Source organism: Saccostrea echinata, unplaced genomic scaffold (genome assembly GCF_033153115.1).
Source record: "Saccostrea echinata isolate AGI-Se365-2 ecotype Australia unplaced genomic scaffold, CSIRO_AGI_Sech_v1 ptg000051l, whole genome shotgun sequence".
NCBI classification, from domain to species: Eukaryota; Metazoa; Mollusca; class Bivalvia; order Ostreida; family Ostreidae; genus Saccostrea; species Saccostrea echinata.
Window position 1 is genome coordinate 6,375,668 of NW_026889800.1, and position 18,220 is coordinate 6,393,887.

The 18,220-nt window shown below is 33.9% G+C and overlaps 2 protein-coding genes across 3 annotated transcripts in view; one reads left to right on the forward strand and one right to left on the reverse strand.

The window, feature by feature from the left end:
• The window catches only part of LOC133203797 (endosome/lysosome-associated apoptosis and autophagy regulator family member 2-like), a 41,252-nt gene extending 28,076 nt beyond the window's left edge, over positions 1-13,176 (reverse strand). Inside the window, exons 1-7 of the mRNA XM_061339584.1 lie at positions 13,017-13,176; positions 5,879-6,005; positions 5,018-5,210; positions 4,270-4,417; positions 1,798-1,887; positions 465-582; positions 76-225 (exon numbers count right to left, since the gene is read on the reverse strand). Of these exons, the coding sequence (XP_061195568.1) occupies positions 76-225; positions 465-582; positions 1,798-1,887; positions 4,270-4,417; positions 5,018-5,210; positions 5,879-6,005; positions 13,017-13,094 (904 nt within the window). The 5' untranslated portion in view covers positions 13,095-13,176. The remainder of the gene's footprint in view (positions 1-75; positions 226-464; positions 583-1,797; positions 1,888-4,269; positions 4,418-5,017; positions 5,211-5,878; positions 6,006-13,016) is intronic.
• Positions 13,177-13,423: 247 nt separating this feature from the next.
• LOC133203585 (protein CFAP276-like) lies at positions 13,424-17,811 on the forward strand. Of its 2 annotated transcripts, none has more exons than XM_061339358.1 (4): positions 13,424-13,574; positions 14,890-15,122; positions 15,384-15,502; positions 17,314-17,811. In XM_061339358.1, the coding sequence occupies exons 1-4, from the start codon at positions 13,494-13,496 to the stop codon at positions 17,382-17,384; spliced, it is 504 nt and encodes a 167-aa protein (XP_061195342.1). In that variant the 5' UTR covers positions 13,424-13,493; the 3' UTR covers positions 17,385-17,811. The 2 variants fall into 2 exon arrangements, with proteins under 2 accessions (XP_061195342.1, XP_061195341.1); XM_061339357.1 differs by having other exon boundaries at positions 16,751-17,400.
• Positions 17,812-18,220: the final 409 nt, after the last annotated feature.

Here is an 18,220-nt window from a genome sequence, read left to right on the forward strand (position 1 = left end):
ATCTTTAGAACCACAGGATTACATTGTACTTAAAGCTAGAAAGTTAGATAAACATGTACAAAACTTAATCTAGACCTGAATATTCTGACTTTTGGTCACACCCTGTACATGTGGCCTGCCCCTTTAAGGAGTAGGTATTCCTGTTACAGATAGAGCAGTATGCTGCCCCCTCACTGCTATAGGTTCCATTTTTACATTTAGAGCATTTGGATGTGAATGCAACTCCTGGAAAATAAATACATGTAAATCAAAACCAAAGTTTTAAGAAAAAAAAGAACATATATATGTTTACGGATGTTTTCCTTAAAACATTGTTTAACGGACTTTATACCTATAATCCAAAATCAATAAGTTTTCTGACTTCACTCTCAAACTTTTACTAATACAAGTATCTAAGAATTTCAACCTAAATTACTGTTTTGATTACTGCCTAATTAGAACTGATTTTGTAGCTAGAGAGATACCATTGATTTCCACTTTTCTGATCAGCACTGGTTTATTTCTGCTCGTCTTGGTCGAGGACTCGGACAAAAGAGACAGGGTCTTCCACACAAGGACATTGGAGCCTGACGTCAGATGCACCTGTAAGCAGATGTAGGATTAGAGATCCCATGTTTACATACTGTGACCAGAATTAAACAGTTTAGTGAAAAAACAAACAGTGTGGCTGGAATACTTCATCATCGTCAGAAAGTTACACGATTCAGAGAAAATCTTATAAACAAGAGATTATCATGTATTATCAGAAACACACACAAGAAACACACTCCCTATACGGGATGGTCATTCACAGGAAGTATTTGGCAAAGCAGTCAAGAGATATTTGCTAATAGAGAACATTTAGAGAGTGATATATATATATAGCACGTAAAAGAGAAGGTAGAAAGCTGTAATATAATTATGACAGTGTGAAAATTTGTCTCAAAATGAAACTTTTTTTTATAAAATGTTCTTATTTGTCATGCTGGAACATCCATGGTTAAATATGCAAGCTATGAAACAAGATTTTCATCATATGAAATGAAGTTTAAATGGTTTATTGTGTACATTCAGAAACTTGTCCAATAATTTGATAAATCATCATAATTTACCAGTGACGTGTTATGGTTAGAGGCTATAAGAGGGATCACAATGTTTTCATTCAAAGCTGTGGATGTGTTCTATACCTCACAACTTACTTGTTCTATCAAAGTTGTATTCCTACAGAGCACAGATAAAATAAATTTTACTAAAAAGAGCTATTTAATATATATAGGATCTCCCATGATTTGTAGTTGGATATGATTTTTATCCAACGAGTTGCGTGTTTTTTATCCCCGAGCCTTGGCGAGGGGACAAAAACACACAACGAGTTGGATAAAAGTCATATCCAACTACAAATCATGGGAGATTCTTTTTATCCCATGTTTAATACTTCACAACCAATGTTTTACACTGTTTTATATAGGACTCCACTTTATTTTACTTCATCGCGCTAACGCAAAAACCATTGTGACGTCACAACTGTGGATTATGAAAAAATTATCCAATGAGTCATATCCACGGGATAAAGGGGTAAACATGGGATAAAACAAACTAATACATATGACTTTCACAATTAACTCGATAACTCGTTAGTTGCAGATGACCTATTTCCTCCTTGGGTGACTACATAGTTTACAAGCATCTAAGGCAGTCCTGCTGTACTTTTCTTATCAATCCATATAATACTCCCACCTTTCTAAAACAAAATATCTACATGCTCAGTGTAAGGGAAAATGGCATGTTTTAACTCTGGGATCTTGTTTGATGGTTTACCTTCTTCTTGGACCACTTTCCCTCCTCTGTTTCCTCTAGAAACTGTGACCCTGTATGGCTGCCATAGGACTGACACTGACTATTCTGTACCTAAACAGAAAGAGGCATATATCAAATAAACCACAAACACAGTACATTATAGGACTCAGAACTAACAAAGATCAAATAAGTCATAAACACATGTACACTAGACAGTACATCATAGGACTGAGAACCTACAAAGATCAAATCATAAACACATGTACACTACACAGTACATCACAGGACAGAGAACCTACAAAGATCAAATAAGTCATAAACACATGTACACTACACAGTACATCACAGGACTGACAACCTACAGAGATCAAATAAGTCATAAACACATGTACACTACACAGTACATCATAGGACTAAGAACCTACAGAGATCAAATAAGTCATAAACACATGTACACTACACAGTACATCACAGGACTGACAACCTACAAAGATCAAATAAGTCATCAACACATGTACACTACACAGTACATCACAGGACTGACAACCTACAGAGATCAAATAAGTCATCAACACATGTACACTACACAGTACATCACAGGACTGACAACCTACAGAGATCAAATAAGTCATAAACACATGTACACTACACAGTACATCACAGGACTGAGAACCTACAGAGATCAAATAAGTCATAAACACATGTACACTAGACAGTACATCATAGGACTGATAACATACAAAGATCAAATAAGTCATAAACACATGTACACTACACAGTACATCATAGGACTAAGAACCTACAAAGATCAAATAAGTCATAAACACATGTACACTACACAGTACATCACAGGACTGACAACCTACAAAGATCAAATAAGTCATAAACACATGTACACTACACAGTACATCATAGGACTGACAACCTACAAAGATCAAATAAGTCATAAACACATGTACACTAGACAGTACATCATAGGACTGATAACATACAAAGATCAAATAAGTCATAAACACATGTACACTACATAGTACATCATAGGACAGAGAACCTACAGAGATCAAATAAGTCATAAACACATGTACACTAGACAGTACATCATAGGACTGAGAACCTACACAGATCAAATAAGTCATAAACACATGTACACTAGACAGTACATCATAGGACAAAGAACCTACAAAGATCAAATCATAAACACATGTACACTACACAGTACATCATAGGACTGAGAACCTACAGAGATCAAATAAGTCATAAACACATGTACACTACACAGTACATCATAGGACTGAGAACCTACAGAGATCAAATAAGTCATCAACACATGTACACTACACAGTACATCATAGGACTGAGAACCTACACAGATCAAATAAGTCATAAACACATGTACACTACACAGTACATCATAGGACAGAGAACCTACAGAGATCAAATAAGTCATAAACACATGTACACTACACAGTACATCATAGGACTGAGAACCTACAAAGATCAAATAAGTCATAAACATATGTACACTACACAGTACATCATAGGACAGAGAACCTACAGAGATCAAATAAGTCATAAACACATGTACACTACACAGTACATCATAGGACAGAGAACCTACAGAGATCAAATAAGTCATAAACACATGTACACTACACAGTACATCATAGGACTGAGAACCTACAGAGATCAAATAAGTCATAAACACATGTACACTACACAGTACATCATAGGACTGAGAACCTACAAAGATCAAATAAGTCATAAACACTTGTACACTACACAGTACATCATAGGACTGACAACCTACAGAGATCAAATAAGTCATAAACACTTGTACACTAGACAGTACATCATAGGACTGAGAACCTACAGAGATCAAATAAGTCATAAACACTTGTACACTACACTGTACATCACAGGACTGACAACCTACAAAGATCAAATAAGTCATAAACACATGTACACTACACAGTACATCACAGGACTGAGAACCTACAGAGATCAAATAAGTCATAAACACATGTACACTACACAGTACATCACAGGACTGACAACCTACAAAGATCAAATAAGTCATAAACACATGTACACTACACAGTACATCATAGGACTGAGAACCTACAAAGATCAAATAAGTCATTAACACATGTACACTACACAGTACATCATAGGACAGACACTGTTTATCTGTACAAAGAAAGGAATAGATCAAATAAGTAATAACCCTAATCCTTACAAATCATGGTAGATCCACTTTAAAACATATCTTATTTCGTAACTTAGATCTTAAAACAAACAGGAATGTCACTGCTGAACTACAGCTGGACTTCTTCAGTCATATTCAATTTCTTGAACACTGATGGATATATATCAAATATCTGAAATCCTGGAATATTGATTTCTAAGGTCCAATTTACTTTGAGATAATGAGGAATAACTGATTTTTCTTAACAAATCATAGCAGATCTTTAAGAGTGAATAACATAAACTTACAATAAAGTGGAACATGGTATCAGAGCTGGGATACTGGTACTCAAACTCTATACTGCCTGCTTTGACCAGGGTGACAGAGTAGGTCAGGGAGGAGGAGCAGGACTGTGCCAGGGAGCTGATGTAGTTCCCACGGGGGGTCCAAAGTGACCTAGATCAGAGGAGAAATGTCATAAACCTATAAAAAGACCAGCTGCTTAAAAAATGTCAATGAGATTTTAGTTCATAGAAACAATGACCATAAAAGCATTGACTTTATTAATTCTTTTAAAAAAAAATCTTGTATTCCATACTTTTTATGGAATGGAGTAACATTGCAAACATTTTCAGGTCTGCATTTGTCAGTCTAATTCCCAATGATCTGGATTTCCTTATTTTAATAGTAATTTGATTATAAAATTTACTAAATTAAGTACACATAAGGACTAAGCATATCGATAAACACATATGAAATTTAAACAAACCTGAGAAAAGAAATTTATAGACTCTTCCTTAAATTCACGATTTATCACAAAAATAAAGAATACTGTCATTGTTGTATATAACCAATAATGTATTGTGTATTGCAGATTAATACTGCAATATACTGCAATATAATGCCAAAAGATTATCACACCCTTGATTAATAGCATGATTTCTTAATTCTGCCTGAAAATTTAAATTGGTCTTTTAAAATTTTAAAACCTGGCTGATAACTCAATTAAGGATTATATAATTATGATTTCTTTCCTAAGTACAAAAGTTAACTTACGAGCTACAGTTAATATTGTCCTCCTCTTCGATAAAGAATGAACCCAGGCTCTCCACGGAGACCTTAAATCCTGGGGGTAGAAGATCCCACTCTTCAAAGCGTTCTCCACCCCCTAGAGAATACGTCCCTGCCACACAGGGTTTACAATCCTCTGTCTCCATGTCCAGATACTGCCCCGACTTACAGGTAAAATCTGGGATAGAAAACACAAACTAAATATAGTATTTTTATTTATTCTCATTGGTTTTTAAGATTTATCATTTCAAATTCTCTCTCTCTCTCTTTCTCCTAAAATCAGCTTTTCCCCCTTGTGGGAGGTTTAGGGTTCGTAATTGTACACTTCTCTGGTTCAATGGAGACTTACCACAGCTTTTCCCCCTTGTGGGACGTTTAGGGTTCGTAATTGTACACTTCTCTGGTTCAATGGAGACTTACCACAGCTTTTCCCCCTTGTGGGAGGTTTAGGGTTTGTAATTGTACACTTCTCTGGTTCAATGGGGACTTACCACAGCTTTTCCCCCTTGTGGGAGGTTTAGGGTTCGTAATTGTACACTTCTCTGGTTCAATGGGGACTTACCACAGCTTTTCCCCCTCGTGGGAGGTTTAGGGTTCGTAATTGTACACTTCTCTGGTTCAATGGGGACTTACCACAGCTTTTCCCCCTTGTGGGAGGTTTAGGGTTCGTAATTGTACACTTCTCTGGTTCAATGGGGACTTACCACAGCTTTTCCCCCTCGTGGGAGGTTTAGGGTTCGTAATTGTACACTTCTCTGGTTCAATGGGGACTTACCACAGCTTTTCCCCCTCGTGGGAGGTTTAGGGTTCATAATTGTACACTTCTCTGGTTCAATGGGGACTTACCACAGCTTTTCCCCCTTGTGGGAGGTTTAGGGTTCGTAATTGTACACTTCTCTGGTTCAGTGGGGACTTGTACTTTCCACCTTCCTCCATTGTGATCACAAGTTGTATATTCATATTTAAGATCCTCCTAAAATAAGCCAGAGTTGTACAACTTGTTAATAATCACATGTAATTATGATAAAAATGTCTCACACAGGTTGTATTACAATGTACAATACGTTTGCATGAAATGCACTGCATGATTTTACAAAAAACATACTTAGCTCATGTTGCTTGAAATGAAAATTAAGCTTACAATTAACCGCCACAACCTGTGTGCAGAAACAGCTTTATTATGGTAATCCTCCATTTAGGCAACACAAAAATTCTTGTTGACAATTAAATATTGAGATGCATGTTGTACTTTATTTTTTTTTGTCATTCTAATTAAGTTTTCATTATATATATGTCATGCTTGTCACACAGGCTTCATAAAAATGTGACTGAGAAAAAGAAAAGCATACTTTTAACATGTTTATTACATATTGCAAAACAATATATTAGCTGATTGTAACTGAGATCAACATGACGTACCACACATACAGTAAATATGTTTATCAGATGAAATTATTCTGAAATATATATTGATCCATCTGCTGGCACATGACTCACAACCAGAAAAAGTTAAGTATATATGTAACATGGATTTTAACTTTATAAGGGCCTAGTCTGTTCTAGTGTACTTTAAAATCACAATCTCTCCATCTTATATCAAACAAACCCAGTCTTATTCAATGTGATCAAAGCTTAAATAAATGTACACACACATGAAAACGAACAAGTGGGAATTTACATCTCTTTATCTTCATCATACACAGGATAATGTAGTGTATTATTCTCGGATTTAGCACACTGCTTTTGATTAAAGAATTCTTGTTATGTTAATACGAATTCTTTCCAGTACTAGATAATAAATTAAAGTACCGGTAATCTCAGTTAGACATCCACTGTATAATATGAAGATTCAAACTGTTCCCAAGGGTCATTCAACAATTATATTGATTTCTTTGTTTTGAATTTTTTGTTATATAGACAAACATGGTTGGGTTTACTGTGTTATAGATGTTGCAAGACTTAATAACATCAAATGGTGATCATTCATGATTATGTAATAGTCATATTTTCTTTTTTAAATTTGTTAGTTTAATTCATCCATCGCAAAAAGATTTTATGTTCGGTAATAATGTACATTAATCATCAAAGTCTCCCATTCCTAATTTCATAAGTAAATAGAAATTAGAGATGATATTCACAAAGGACATGCATTTAGAGAAATTTGAGGATGTCTCCTATACTGTGCAAATATTTTTGAACAGGAAAATGATCATGCAATTCCATTGTATACATGTATGTGTAGCTACGAGGGTTGTTCAGAAAGTTCGTGGACTTCTGTCATATCTTTTTTATTTAACGTCATATGTTATCCAAATTTGGTAGAAATATTTTAACAATAAATTTAAATGATTTGTATTAAATTTTTCAAATATATCATGATATATTTAAAACTTATCTAGAATTAAAAACTGCAAAAATCGGATCGCAGCGCAGGTCAAAATTTAGTAATTTACAAACAATACAATAAATAATGTCTGTAGTCATCTTCTTTGTAAAATGGAGCCAAAACAAAAAAATCTTAGACGGCTGAATTAAGAACTGTTACATCGATTCGTATTCCAAATTATGGCTTAATATTTTGCTTCGGTAAAAAGAAATCAATTTGAGAAGATAGGTAGTCCTCATTGAAAACGACAAAAACGATGATGTTGTAGAACGTCGGAGCAGCGGATAACGATGCAGTTTTGTGTTATACTTGGGGAAAATCCTGAATAAACGCTAAAAAATGTTGGAGGAATCAGAAAACATGCCACAAGCGAGTAGTGCATGTGTGTGTAAATGGTAGAGGCAGTATTTGAGTGACAGAGACTCTGTATCGGATGAGGAAAATCTGTGAAGAAACGGTTAAACTGTAAAAATCTGAACGAAAACTTTTAAAAGTTGGGACGTCATGGAAAGACGTAGGCGCTTCAGAGTTGCTGATCTTGTGAAAGCACAGTTAAGCGGTAAAAGAAATTAAACATTAACAAAGGAAATTATTAAACGAGAACAATTGTTAGAAAAATAATTGTCAAGTGATTGAAAAAGGTTTTAATACGTGGGTATTGGACTATACTGTGTGAATGTATAGGAATAGAATTTTTAAGAAACTCTTGACGCTATGTTTTTGATGTTACTTGCTTTTAAGTATGCGCCGTGGTTACAAAACATGTTGATTTTAAAATGAAGTAAATTAATTTCTATCAAATCGAATGGAATGATATTTCACAGATCAACAAAACAAATATTTTTACACATGATATTGTGCTTATTTTAAATTTCTTGTAAGTCGTATAATAAAGATTGACATCGTCCACGAACTTTTCGAACAACCCTTGTATAAACTTGGGTTAAGTAAATGTATACAATTTAAAGCAATTTTAGTTAGTGTAATCTCAGTTTGTATAGGTGGATATACTGTATGATATTTAACTGTGTGTAGAGGCAGTGAAATAAAATTTAGAAATATATGGACATGTGTATAAAACGTGGTATTTCAAAATGTAATTGTATAATGCCAAATGAGTAGTTTGACATTTAACATTTAGAATTATAAAGGGTGACCTGAAATAATTACAAATTTAAGATGAAAGTTGGAACATCATTTTAAAACAAAAAACAAAACAATTAAAAAAAAAAAAAGAAGTGGCCCATTTTCACAAACTTGAGTAAGTTTTGGAGTTGTCAGTGTATTAATTTTAGATATATTGATCGGTCCTTTTGTTGTATGATAGAGAACAATTATCTGACAAGCTGTTATTTAACATGTCTGGTGGTAACAGGTGCCCCTATTTAAATGTTACAGCCATCTGAGTCCAGTCAGACCAACAGTAATGTCCCTGTAGTTTGTCCATGTTTAACAGCCAGAGTTGAATACTATGACCCCCAGGGGTCTGACAGAAGCCCAGTTATACTGTAGATTCCTAAATATACGCGAGGAATTAATTATCGCGTAATTACGCGAGAAGCACCACTCGCGAAATAAAATTACTCGCTTTAATTTTCATGACGCTTTAATATATGTAAAATCTCTAGATAAATCACCCATTCGCGAATTATTTTTTTCGCGATTTGACGTCCTTGGGCCATTTCACGATATTAAGTACTCGCGTAAAATAAGGAATCTACAGTAATTAACCAGATAACTATATTGTCAAGTAAATTAGAGCAAGAATTCACTTATGGGTGATAGAATACTTGTAATTTAATCCCTGTCCCATATACTTTCAAAGCATTCATTTTTTTTAAATACTAAAAATCATAAAACACAGGGCTTCAAAATATAATTAGAAACTGACATTACTTTTACAAAAGATACCTTGTATAAGTGATTTTAATTAAATATATTACCAAATATTTCTCCATCAAATATTTTGTCAGGTACAAATTTCTCATTTTCTGATTTTAACCTGGTAAAAGTACCGAGTACCAGCAGATTTTGAATTAGGTCTGAAAGCAGCTGCGGAACTATCTACTGTAACAGTTGAACTTCGGTATCTCGAACACAGATATCTTGAATACCATGAATATGTCAAAGTCATTTTTGAAGTTCCAACTGCTGAATCCTTAAGTATTTTACCCTGGATGTCTTGAATCCCCAGTTATCTTGAAGTATTTTCTTGGTCCCTTGAGTTGGAGATAACGAGGTTTGACTGTATCATGAATTAATGTTCATATAACCAAGCATCTATTTCTGAACATGCTGAATATGGATAATTTAATGATACATACACAAACTCAACATCAATCATGTCATTTAAACATGTTCTTCCCCTAATGAGGAGTTTATAGGTGGAATACCAAAATAACTGGGGGATTACATCATTATAGGTGAAGAAATTCCCTGGCCCCTGGGTCTTAGGGACAACCCTGCTATTGGGACAGATATATCAACCATTCAGATTGAAAAACAGATGTCTGATAATAATCCATGGTATATGTGAAATTTAAAGTACCGGTAAAAATAAAAAATAAAGCTTTCTGATGCCTGTTAATTTATATGATTTTTTTTAACATTTTAAAGTTAAGAGTTTTACTTTTAACCTTTAATGTTGGCAGGACCTTCACCTGCAAGTCAAGATGTTGTAAATGGCACCAATTGTAACAAGAAAAAAGAAAATGTGATGGCCCAGACCAAGTTCTGTGAACTCCAAACAGGTGTTCTACCAACAAAGCTATCTGACCACTGGCTATCGAATCTACCTAAAATACACTCCACCCATCCCCTCCCCCCCCCCCCCCCCCTTAAATGTCTTTGTGTACAAAGACACCAACCAATGCACTCTCTACCATCAGTTCATACATTCACCTCTGTCGTTGGCTCGCGTATATCACAGTGTTAAGCACAAGAAATAGTGCGTTTGTTTTAATTCATTATAAATAATTCCCTGCGCTAATGTTTGTTTTTTAAGGTAGATATTTCCTAAATAGATATAGAACTACTAGTATAATTTGAAATAATCCTTGGAATATCATGTTTTCTACTTTATGTCAAAAATTTTGACGCGAGCCCATTGCAAAGGTGTCTGAGAGAGGAACGAACGACAACTCTGCATAGGAGATTGCAACCAATGCTCTCCCTGTCAGGTCTGTAACTATCACTACCTGGGCATGTATAGGCCACAGAACCAAAAAAGAAACCACAAGTAAGAGAAAAAATGATGGATTGAACCCATGGTCACATGACTGTTACCTACATCATAGTCCCCGTTTATATAATTTTGTATAAATTTTTGACAATTTATTTTACCATCTTATCTAAAAATATTAAAAAGTTTTAACATTCTTGAAAAATTAACAAACTATGAAAGAGATTGATCAACTCCTCTGTTTCCCTAAACTGCGCGTCCAACAAGTCGGTGACATCATACACAATCTGTTAGTACGGCAAGATCATACTCAGTGAATACACTGGCACTATTATTATGCAAAAACAGGTCATAATTAGTATATGAGATATGAGACATTTTGAGAAATGGGGAACACAAAAATTATTTTTGCATGGCTGATGATGGAAATCTTAAGTAGGTATATCTTTTTTTGCTTATTTATCTTAAGTGTGACGTCATAGTTGGTTTTTCCAATACTTGAAAAATGTGGCTCAACTAGGATATATGGATAAGTAGTACCGGTAAATATTTTCATACGCCAAAGGGCTGAAGAATTAATGTGCATTGCTAAAGAATATGAGGAAATTTGGAGAAATTCGATGTAGCGTAGGAACTTTTTGGTAAAATTGTGGACATGTAAACAGGTGGATAGGTTTACAGGTTGACAGGAAGACAGGTTGACAGGATGACAGGTCAACGGGTTAACAAAATGTTTGGTTGACAGATCGGCAGGTTGACAGGTCGACAGATAGACGAGTCGACAGGTTGACAGTTCCACGGGTTGACAGTTCGACGGTTGACAGTTCAACGGGTTGACAGGTCGACAAATTGTTTGCTTGACAGGTCTACATGTATTCAGGAAGACAAGTCGACAGGTTGACAGGTTGACAGGTAAACGAGTCAACGGGTTGACAGGTCGACAGGTCGACGGATGATTATCTCCAGTGGGTTCCTGCACTAACCCTAATCTCTCATCAGGTCTGTTCGAGGACTAACCCTAATCTCTCGGGACCTAACCCTAATCTCTCGAGAGGGTTCGAGAAAATATTTTCCCAAATAGTGTCAACTGTCGACCTTTGTTGTGTTGGATAAGATTCAAATTGATGTCGACCTGTCAACCTTTATTTTGTGGGATAAAAGTTTACCAATTCGGTGTCAACTGTCAACCTGTGGACCTTTGTGATAACAATACAGGTGAAGTGTCAAATTGTCAACCATTTATAGAAAAACTCTTCTTGTGGACTATTTTTTAAATGTTTTTTATTTGATGTAATAAGGCAAACACTCTCTTTTTTGTTTTATAAAGGGAACTATTTCTTTCCTTATTTTAAATTTGAAAGATGTTAATAGGTTTTACGAATCTCCTTTTCCGTATACCCTAGTTGAACATGACAGGTTTTTTCATGCTTATGTCTTGTTTAAGGATGTCCTATGCAATATTGATGTCAGCTTCACCATTCGATAATAACAGTTATCCAAACAATGGACATACATCTTTTGCTTAAATGTTCAAAAGCTATAACGTTAAAACTATCTTTGATTTGGGTTGCTTTTTTGATAGCCCATAGGGGTGCGTCGATTTACCCAAAAGGACCTAAAAGGAACCCAAAAGGACCCAAAAGGAACCCAAAAGGACTCAAAAGGAACCCAAAAGGACTCAAAAGGAATATATTATGATATACTGAAAATTAGTAATTTGAATGAAATAATGAATATTACATTTATTTATAAATTTACATAAAAGTTGGCAAAAACATAAATTTATACTGTTGCGACTTTTCTTTGAGAAATAACATAACGCCTTATATATCACATCAAACACTAAATCTGATTAGATATGCTTTGTTTTATTTGAGCTGAAAATAACAAAGTATTATTATGTTTCCCCTTCTATTTTACCATATCTTACTATATGATATATAATGAAGCAATACGTTTTATTTTATGACTTTTTCTAGGCATATGGTATCAGGGGGTGGGGTAGGGAATGGGGAGACCCCCACCAACCCCCACCCTAAACACACACTTTCCCCCCAAAACTACCGTTTCATTTTCAATAAAGTATGAAAGTGTTCATTGAATATATCCAGATATCCCCTTTATTTCATGTCCTTTTGGGTTGCTTATAATTTCTGGGTCCTTTTGAGTTCCTTTTGGGTTCCTTTTGGGTTCTTTTGGGTCCTTTTGGGTAAATCGATGCACCGGCCCATAGTGCATACAAATACTTGCTACTTTTTTATCTATATCTCACAAAACATTTTGTGAAAAAACTGCATATAAATAGCTTTATCAAATTATTTTGAATAGCTTAATAAAGCTATATAGCTATTTTAAGCTATATGGCTAAATCAAGAGATTGCACTGGACCTGAATAACAAAATAATTTAATCTCAAACCTTTGAACATGTTGTCACTGTTGTTGTAGCTCCAGCGCTGTAGATCACTGCAACTAAACAGCAGAATACAAGCTTCATTTTCACTGGATATTTTTCTCCAAAATGCGATTTAAAAATCAGTGTGTGTATTATTTAACAATAATGTAATCTTTTTGTCCAAGAAATGCAGCATGCGTTTTCATCTGTCACTCCATATGTAACCGGATGTTATTAAAGGGCATGCGCTTAAAATATAAACAATAAGGGAACCAGTTAAAATGAATAAACAAACATGAAATAAAAAATGATTATTAAATAAAACGTATAATTATATAATAAGATGCCAGAGATAAACATTCCACAATAATATTTTATTTTATTTTATTGCAGATAGATTTAGTAAAGTCACGTTGTGAGCGAGACTTGTGTATCCATGGTAGTTACATCAACGAGAGCGTGAACTTTTGCGTTTAAACTGTGGACAATACAATCACAACAATGATGCAGTCAGAAAGAGACCCCTACCCTTTTCCAAGATTACAAAACGATGAGAATTTCTATGGACCAAGCTCCACAGAGGTATGTATTTGTCTGTTGCTTAACATGAATTATGTTCTGTATATTTTATGCAGTAGACTCTAACGTACGATATATATACCATGTATATAACAGCATGTATTTGTGTCCTGTATTTCATCAAAGGAGTCAGGTATGTAAGCAACAGATATAAGTTAAAGCTCTCCAAAGGTAGTCCTCATTTATCATTTTTGTAAAGATTGAGTTTGATTGATCGATCCGCTCAGATGATAGAGTGTTAGCTCCACCCCCCCCCCCCCCAAAAAAAAAGTCAAAGAAATTGCTAAAAAAAAAAAAAAGAAGTTTGTAATGCTTAATCATAACACATATTTAAGACAAACTTTTCCTTTAAACCAGCCTTAAACCAACCTTATTTTTGCATTCTTTCCAAAATATTTACCTTCATACTTATATACGCCAGGTGTCTGGGTCCTAATGAATATAATAATGATGAATAATTATGTATTATCTTATATACATGTACAAATAAGATAAGGTATTCATATTCACATAGACCTAGGCACATGTGCTTCTATATGTAAATATTCAAAACTACAAATATGAAAAAAAAATTAAAACATGATAAACTTTAGGGATATTGATTTTTTTTTCCTATGTATGATTGACAATATTTACATATTTGTCTCACCACCTAAAAGAAAAACTGTATTCAATGATTGATTGATTGATTGTTGTTTAACGTCCCTCTCGAGAATTTTTCACTCATATGGAGACGCCACCACTTGCCGGTGGAGGACTACAAATTCTGATCTATAGTTGGCACTTACAGCCATTGAGCAGTGAGGGATCTTTTTTGTGCCAGCACCTACTGCGACACGGGACCTTTGTTTGTATGGTCTCATCCAAGGACCGGTCCCCACGTCCCACAGTGGGATTCAAACCCGCGACATAAGGATCAACTCCTTACTCCACGACTCTAGAGCAGACACTCTAACCACTGTGCCACATGGGCGACTAAAGCTGTATTCAAAAATAAAATTTCATTTCATCCTCCAAGTATTTTTTCTTTACACTCCATTATATATATTTGGATTAAGGATTGATTACTGTAAAGAAAAATTCTTAAGTACAACAATTTTCTAATGTTCTCTGTGTGTGTTTGTGAATGTCTGTTATTTCCTTAAATTAGAAATACATATATTTGTCTTTGCTTGAGGTTAAGATTTTTGCTTTAAATTAAAATTTTGAAGTCTTTCAATTTATTAATAAATTTTCTGGTCTCCATGATTTAATAAACGTGTTGTAGATATTTATAATTTATAACACAATCTTAGATATCACATTTTATCATGAACAGCAAAAGGCATATGACGTTCCAGTCCACCTTGCTCAGAATGAAGATCCATGGAACAGACTGAATGGTACCTGTACACTGGCTTCTTCTCGTAGGGAAATTTACCACATGGATCCCAAGGCCCCCCGAGACAGCCTCGATTTTGTCCTTAAGTCTAAATATAACCATCATGAGGAATTCCTTAGGGCAAAAAACGAAACTCTCATCCAACCAGAAACAGCTGGTGAAGATACTGGGTAAATTATGTTTTATAAAAATAAGGCCCTATTTCTAAACAGTGTGCCTTAAGAAATACACATAAATTCCTTTCATAATTAAAGTCTGTTCTTGCATAGAAGTTATCTTTATCTTATGCTAAGTATTTAACAAAAGTATTTTATATTTCTTCATAGATTCAATCAAAGAATCAGAAATAAGTGAACTTGATGGAAAAGTATTCATGTTTTAAAATAGATCAACAGGTTTTCAAACTTTTCATTCACTGTTCTTTTTTTCAGACGAGTATTAAAAAATCGTGAGGTTGAAATTATTGTGCCAAAACCCTACCTGAACCATCCTCTTTTAGTAATAGAGCAGAAAAAGAAAGATAGCATCCATTCAATTGAAAATGCAATTGGTATGTTTATTTTCTGTAAATCTATATCTTTGTTCATAAAACAGTCATTTTTGTTTGTTTTTTTTAAATATATAATTAACTCATTTGACAGAAAGTATATCCTTTTTTTGGTTATACACTGTATCATTATGAACTTTGGTTTAAAAAAAGTCCATTATGACATTTTAAAAGTTGATAATAATTAGAAAATATTTTAATTTTGTTTTCCACACCAAAACAAAATGCAACAGTGCTTAATTGATATGCACATTTAGCTAAACTTGCATTGATGAAGTTGACAACATGAGTTTATGTTACAGGCTTCACCCTCTGTGTTACTACATCCCACTGAATCAGGTTTACATTTTTATAGTGGATCCAATACCCAAGAAAGTATAAGCCCTACCTTGACCAAATTTGCATCAAAGATGCTTACTATCATTATGCCTCCCCTGACATACTTAGTCTAACTATACATGTAGATTAGTGACCAGCTGCTTATTAAATTTAAATTCCATTCTCAAGTAAATTTAAGCCCTACCTGTCAGTGACCAAACATTCTATTGTTGATGCATCTATATTTGCTAGATGAGTGACCAACTGAATGTTTTTGAAGTAGGTTCATTCCCAATTTAAGTAACCACAAGTCCTATATATTGACCAAAGTTGAAGAATGCCAGACTTGTGATGGATTTTACAACTGATCTGCATACATGTATTTATATTTTTGAAAAGTGGCTAAACAAGAAATCTTTGTGAGCTTTATAATTTTTAAACTGCATGTATATGACAAATGAAGGTAAGGTAAATGTTATCCTTATAGTGGCATCAGAAACTATGGGATAGCCCTTCTGACAACTATAAAAACGGGGAATATGAATTACCGGTAATTTGAAACAGTTTGTAAGCAACTGGCCTTCCTTTTTTTGAAGTCTAACAGGGAGGGGATCTAAATAACTCATCATAGTAAATGACTATATAAGTTAAATCTTGCAACCCCCTTCCCCTTTTGTCGTACAAAATTCCTGGCTAACTTGAATGTCCAAAATTCCTGGCTAACTTGAATGTCCAAAATTCCTGGCTAATTTGAATGTCCAAAATTCCTGGCTAATTTGAATGTCCCAGTCATCGGAGACGTTTTAGAAAAGTATTGTAAATATACATAGAGGTTATATTTGCTCATGTTATACATATTTGATTCATTTTCAAAGTAGCAGTATTCTTCACAACACTTAAAATATTTAACAAAAATGTTTTAATTTTTTACAGAGGGTCACCATACACAAACAACAAACAGAGGTTATACTAGAAAACCTGACGGGGGCTTCTTCTCTTCTTAGACTTAAATAATGACATCTATTTACAAAAGTTAAAATCTCATCATAAAATGCACATAATGTATTGTATTGTAAAACAATGTCGAGCGAAACTGCGTCTTAATAATATAGACATAAGATGTAAAAATTATAGTAAGATATGATTTATATTGGAATCAGCAATACACAAACTAATGTAATCAACAACAAACAAAGTTTGATTTCAGTTAAAAGAACAAGACGGAAAGATGAGATACAGTTACATTTAGAATTAAACAAATTCAAGATCGTTTTACAATTGAAATTGTTTTTAAAAAAAATACAAACCTTTTTTTGTTTTGTACAAAGTAGCTAAATAATGATATCAGATACATTAACATATTTTTTAAGTGGTACGTTATACAAACAACCTTCAACACCAAATCCGTGGATATATTTACAGGTTTTTTCTTTCTATCCTTTCCTCTTCTTTTTAAGCTTATTTCTTCTTTCTATCCTTTTCCTCTTCCCCAACAGAGAGTCCTCATTGTGCTGGTACGAACGGCGGCTACTCCCGAAAACACGACGGCGGATTCTACTGCACTTAATTAACTACTGCTTTATTCAACTAACTGCTGTTTTACACAATTAACTGTCAATCAGATGAAATGGTTTTTGAGAGGATTCAGAGCGGATATGTATATCAATAGCAATACCGTTATATCAAATATTTTGAAGATTTTTTTTTAATTTGTAAATTTTCTCATTGATGTGAATTTTGTTTATAGTTAGGTATCGTATATTTGGAGAAAATGTATTTATAAAGAGCATTATGTATTGTAGAAAATTCAGGTTTATTTTTACCTGTTAATAATACATATGAATAATACTGAGAAGGGAAGTTTATGTATACAATTGTTTTTTAATCACTCATTGATGAGCTCTTGTATTCACCTGTCTATATTTATTATACTGCATTGACAAACTTTATTTATATATATAGTTTTTGTATAATAAAGCATTTCTGTGATGTAATATTTGCAGTCAGTTTTGAACACCTTTTTAGTATTTTATTTTTAGCTTGTCTGTTTTTATTAACCAATATTCAGGGTGTCATTTCAAGACGCTAATTTTTTTTACGTACCAAGTAATGAATTATGCAACTATCATATTGATACAAATAAAGATTGAGATAAAAGTCCTCAATTTTCACAAAATAATCGAAGACTGGACAAGATACAAGTCGTGTTGGTAACTCAGAATACAGCAATTGATGTCTTCTATTTGAAATATTAATTTCATGCACGTTACATGCAGTATTTATTTTTAAATTTTATTTTAAGTGATTCTTTTTGAAACCTTGTGTTTTCCAAAGGCTGCTACTTTGCATTATGGGATCTGTAGCATTATGGTCAAAGACTAAAAAGCCATAACGCTACAGTTC

Coding starts and splice junctions, on each gene's coding strand:
- LOC133203585 (XM_061339358.1), top strand. CDS start 13,494: ATGATGCAGTCAGAAAGAGACCCCTACCCTTTTCCAAGATTACAAAAC. Junction 13,575..14,889: donor ATGGACCAAGCTCCACAGAG/GTATGTATTTGT, acceptor TATCATGAACAG/CAAAAGGCATATGACGTTCC. Junction 15,503..17,313: donor TTCAATTGAAAATGCAATTG/GTATGTTTATTT, acceptor CTTCCCCAACAG/AGAGTCCTCATTGTGCTGGT.